Here is a 5,192-nt window from a genome sequence, read left to right as displayed (position 1 = left end):
TCCATTTATTCACAATGCTTCATACAAAACACGACTGCTAGCATTGTAAAAGTGAAAAGCAGGTTAAGACTTTGGATGCATCACAGGAATTTCTGCACTTTTACATCAGCAACAAACTCTTTATTCTGATGCCATAGAAGCAGCCAAGCAGTGAGAATGTAGCATGTTACTGGCTCAGATTCGCGTTAGAAGATAACAACAGAGGCAAAAGGTGTACAATATCGGATATGGACCTCTTCTCAAATATATATATAAAAGAAAAAAAACAATGTTAGTGGGAAAATCCAATATATAAAATATAAACAGGCAATCTTTACAACGTATATACCAGCGATAAGAAATAATTATTATAGTTTTAATGACCTACAACGTCTATACATGTTCAAAATTAAAAAAAAATGTTTGGAAAAATGTCTGTGTTGGATGAGGAGCCAGCGGTCCCTTATAGTGGTGAAATTCACATACCAAATTGTACCTTATCCTCGGAGTTAGTGCTTCCAGATGTGTCTGCCTTTAGTAGTGAAGGCCAGAAATGCAGTTATTATTGAGAGGGAACGGGCTTTGTATTTTCTGATGTGAGCTAAGTGTTTTCTGTTTAAAGCTGTTTGCAAAGGCACAGTCAAATGCACCGCCGTGTCAAATCAAACCATTCAAACGTTTTGGACATAGAGACCCAATCCGGACAGAGCTACACTGAAAAACATAGTACACACGCTCTAATATCGTTTTAGATGTACAACACAAATGTCCGGACAGAGGCTGGATGTCCACAGCTCAATAAAAACTGACATTTCTGGCGCGGCTAGTGGAAGTACGACTGCAGCGTCCCACGGCGGCGCACGTCTGTGGTCCAGCAGTGGAAGCCTCCTCCGAGCGAGTTAGCGTGGCGAATGCTCACCTTAACGGTCTTTATACCTACGAAACACGATCACAGAATGTATCAATGTAGTCACTGTTATCTTTAGGTGGAGCTGCGTGACAGTCGAATGTACTGACTGCTATTCGCACACCATTTCAACATAAACTGTGTGAGGTCTGAAGTACAAGAAACTGGCTAAACAGCTTTATCAAACAACGAGTGGGGGAAATGACAAGCTTTGGGTCCAAATCAGTAACTGAAATACACTGAATACAACTTACCAAGATTTTCAAACATTTTCTGAATGGTGGTCTCATTGGCATCGACCATCACACGCTTCTCATCCAACATCAGAACATTCATTGAGAGCCATTTGGACGACATCCACAAAGGATGATCTAAAAACCAAGAAGAAAAAGGAAAATATGATATAAAAACTTGAATACTTTGCCAATGTAACAATTGCTCATTGAAGATACGAACCATCAGGAATCAAAGGTGTTGGAGGTTTCACAACAGTCCAGCCAGCCTTCTTAAACATGTCGATCTGACAGATAAAGACAAGGTCAAGAGTCCAGTGACACTAACACATTTACAGTAGATACACAGAGAGAGAACTGTACCTGGCGACATGGTCTGTCAGGGTTTGAGAGCACCAGTCCCGGCCCGATGATGTTAAAGGTGGCGTCGATGTGCATGGGGTTCGGGTCCTTAAAGGAGATCACATGCACTTTGTACTCAGGGGCCAGATGTCGACGCATCCACTCGATTCCCATGTAGTTTGTAACCTGAGCAAAACACGTTAGTATTATTATTATTACATTTGCTACCAAATTGATAGTTTTATATTAGTGTGGACATTCTCAAACTGGGAGTCTTATAATCCTGATTTAGGCTTCCACATCTGTTTTTAAATATACTTCTGGATCATACCTTCCTTTCAGTGTTGTTCCTTAACTAAAACTACACATTTTTGGATGGTCTCTGGAGAGGAAGGACTGAGAACCACTGGTGTTGAGAAGACTTGTTTGTACCTGACTCCTCTGGACAAACAGATCACGTCCCGCTCGGATGAAGTCGGCAGCGTCGAAGCAGGGCTCGTGTTCGGTGGTCACAAACTTGCCCTGGGCCGCGAGTTTGTGTCTGTCCTCCACCGTGCGGATCGGGTAATCCTACAACCAACACAAAAGAGGTCTATCTTTAACACTATACTAATTTCAATTCATCCATCCATCCATTTTCTACCGCTTGTTCCCTTTCGGGGTCGCGGGTGACTGGAGCCTATCCCAGTGACTTCGGGCCTTAGGCGGGGTACACCCTGGACAGTGGCCAACTTGTCGCAGGGTCAACACAGAGACATAGACATTACAGACAGTTCACTCTCACATTCATTCACTAGGGCCAATTTAGAGTTACCAATTTTACCTAACACATGCATGTCTTTGGACGGTGGGAGGAGCCGGAGAACCCGGAGAGAACCCACGGTAACACGGGGAGAACATGAATATTTTTGTACCGCCCAAAATCACAACAGCTGTTGTCTCGGAGTCCGACAGTGAAAAACGGATTAAACAATGTTCATAGGGACTTGGCAGTGTCCGACGGCCCCCTGTCCTTAGACAAATCTCCCAGGGTCCCCTGTCCTTAGACCCTCCTTCTCGGGCAGGAAAAACTACAAAACCTCCTTGGGAAAAACTACAAAACCTGGAGGAGTTTCACAGTGAAGGAGAGATCGGACTCCCTCAGACGAACAGGTGGACGTGAGATAAGACAGTGGAGCTGAATCAGTTCTTCCAGGCAGAATACTACATATACGCCGCTATGTGCATAACGCTATGTGTGTAACGTTGCATAAATACGTGTTCCAGTCTATTTTTGGTTTTCAGTTCAACTCGTGACCTTTTAACTTTATTATGTCCGTCTTTAAGCTTGTATAACCCAGTGCAACGGGTGCAAATGACTTTGATATCAGTATTAGTTTATTAGCCGATAAAGCTCTAATCTTGTTACACCGATTTAGAAGCTCATGAGTAATAAAATACATAAACATTTTGTTACTATTTAGTATCGATTTGATCTATCATTCTTCTACCACCGGTTTGGAAGTATAGACCACCCAAAACCTCTATGTGAACAGCCAAAGTCAAGTCATGTGCTGCCGAATCGTCCAGTGAATGTCTGTCCCCGCTCTCCACTCTCCTTTCAGCTCAAATCCATAACAATAAAACCTAAAACAAAAACAACAACATTCCTTTCAATCTCACCTGATCATACAGCTCGTCGGCCATAGTGGGTTTGGGAGCAGTGGTCCACTTGGCACCTTTGCTGAAGTACTCCTTGATCAGGGGCCTGTAGGCTCTATACTCGAAGAACCGGGCCCTCCACGCCATGGGGGCCTCGATGATCTCATTCCCCACCACAATGAGGATGTCCCTGGGCATCGCTGCATACATGCCTGCACAATTTAAACAGCCTTTAGTGATCATCATCCTCTCTCAGATGTAAACGTCCGAGTGCGTCTTACCAGCGGATGTGAAGTCTGGAGTCTTGTAAACCATGGACCAGTCGATGGGCTCGGGGCGTCTCACCGTCACTCCCTCATTATGAAGAATATTGCACATTTCTTCTACTTCAGAAACTGCTTTTTTCAAGTGGTCCGCAGGAAAAGACTGGCCTCCATATTTCTGATACCAAGGCCAGTACTTCTCATAAGTGTTTGCCTGCAGACAAACAGTGAAATACATCATAATAGTTTAGATGTTATACAATTGTCTAATTTCAAATGTAAATCTGTAAACCACTTCTGCTTTAAATGGAAAGAAATAGCCAAAAGAATATTCTTAAAATGCCCCTAAGATCCCGTATTTATCCAACCACACCAAAGAATCAGGAATGGTCAGTCATTTTTGTGTAGAACGTATTTAAATAACTGTTATGTGTAATACTAAACCATGTTGGCACAGTATTTATGACCTACTTTCACTTCCACAGTGAAGGGAGGCACTTGGGCGTTCTCGGCGCGGCCCACGATCACCTCCTCCAGCGGGTCCCACTCGTTGTGGCTGCACACGGGACTGTCCTGATGCAGGGGCTCAGTAACGTGCTCGTCCTCCAGGTGAGCATCGGCCACAGCGGCGCTGGAGGTGCTCTGCAGCGCCCTCTGCGCCCTCTGAGCCCAACCCGTCACCGCGCGCCCACACTGCAGGGTCACAACAGAGAGGAAGAGAGGTGTGATAATGGACAGGTTATTGGGGAATAATGGCCAAAACGGGCTATAAAAACATAAAGACATTTCAACAGCAAAACTCAACACTGTCCAGAAAAGAAAAAAAAAAGTGATGAGATTTGCTCTGAACCCATGCTGCGTGACCTTTTAGCCCGGTGTAAAAGTACACGTGTTGTCAAGGAGCCTTATCGTGGTTTTAGTGCGGCGCAGCGGGGTCACAAGGTTTGTGAGCGCATCTGTGCCAAACAGCTGCGCGCTGTCACTCCAGAGAGCGGCTTCTCAGCACGCCACATGCGCGTGTGACGCCAAGGTTTGCACAAATGTCCACACAATCAGTCAAAGAGCATACAAATCAGAGTTAAAAAAAAAAGTTCAACGCAACATGAACAAAGATTCAGAAGCGTGTAATGTGGATCAACTAAAATTAGTTCAAATGTTGGACACATCAAACAAAATATTTTATTGCAGTTCCATTTTCCCTGATGTCTTGGTGTTTTTAGTTGCCATAACCGTGACTAACGCAAAAAAAAGTCTGCGCATCCATTGTAAGCCTATTATTTAAAGGCTTCACTGATGATTTTGACGGCTTTCTCCTCCTGGAGTTCGATGTGACACCATTAAAATACATAAATCACCGTGAGAGATTAGAGATACCAACCATGGCTCCAATCAGATGGGCCGCCTCTGCACCCCTGCTACCTCCTCTGAGACACCTGACCCGCAGCATGGTCCGACCTTATAGTGTGTGACTGCAGACTCAAACGGCGACGTACGTCCTTTTCACGCTTTACGCACGAATGGAGAGGCTCGGCTCCTCAGCCTCACTTTATAGCTCTAGGGCTACGTGTCTCTCAGACTATTGGCTGTTTTTTTCTTGAGCAGCAACGTGACTGGAGAAATAGTCTTTCTCTGAAACCCAATACCCTACCGCAGCAAATTCTTATCAGCAGACGAGGAGCATCAGCCCAAACGAGGGGTCAAAACGCACGTATGAGAGAAAATGCCATGCCACTTGTTATACAACATTTAAGACAGATGTCATGGTTTTGTGCAAAAGAACACGTGCGCTATGTAAGATTCACGTGCAGAGTATCTTCTGTAAATAAA

At 44.5% G+C, this 5,192-nt stretch overlaps 1 protein-coding gene across 1 annotated transcript; it reads right to left on the bottom strand.

Annotated features, from left to right (window-relative positions):
• Positions 1 to 447: 447 nt before the first annotated feature.
• gatm (glycine amidinotransferase (L-arginine:glycine amidinotransferase)) lies at positions 448 to 4,950 on the bottom strand. Its single transcript, XM_072465232.1, has 9 exons — positions 4,744 to 4,950; positions 3,837 to 4,058; positions 3,384 to 3,579; positions 3,124 to 3,314; positions 1,894 to 2,031; positions 1,483 to 1,647; positions 1,343 to 1,406; positions 1,141 to 1,257; positions 448 to 915 (listed from the first exon to the last, which is right to left on the bottom strand). Exons 1-9 carry the CDS (start codon positions 4,810 to 4,812, stop codon positions 803 to 805), a joined length of 1,275 nt encoding a protein of 424 aa, XP_072321333.1. The 5' UTR covers positions 4,813 to 4,950; the 3' UTR covers positions 448 to 802.
• Between the last annotated feature and the right edge of the window lie 242 nt (positions 4,951 to 5,192).

This window comes from Eucyclogobius newberryi, unplaced genomic scaffold (genome assembly GCF_026437365.1).
Source record: "Eucyclogobius newberryi isolate DKJ021-1_F unplaced genomic scaffold, fEucNew1.0.hap1 SCAF_5, whole genome shotgun sequence".
Taxonomy (NCBI): Eukaryota; Metazoa; Chordata; class Actinopteri; order Gobiiformes; family Gobiidae; genus Eucyclogobius; species Eucyclogobius newberryi.
Note: the sequence above shows the minus strand (reverse complement) of the source record. Positions and strands in the feature narration are given on the sequence as shown.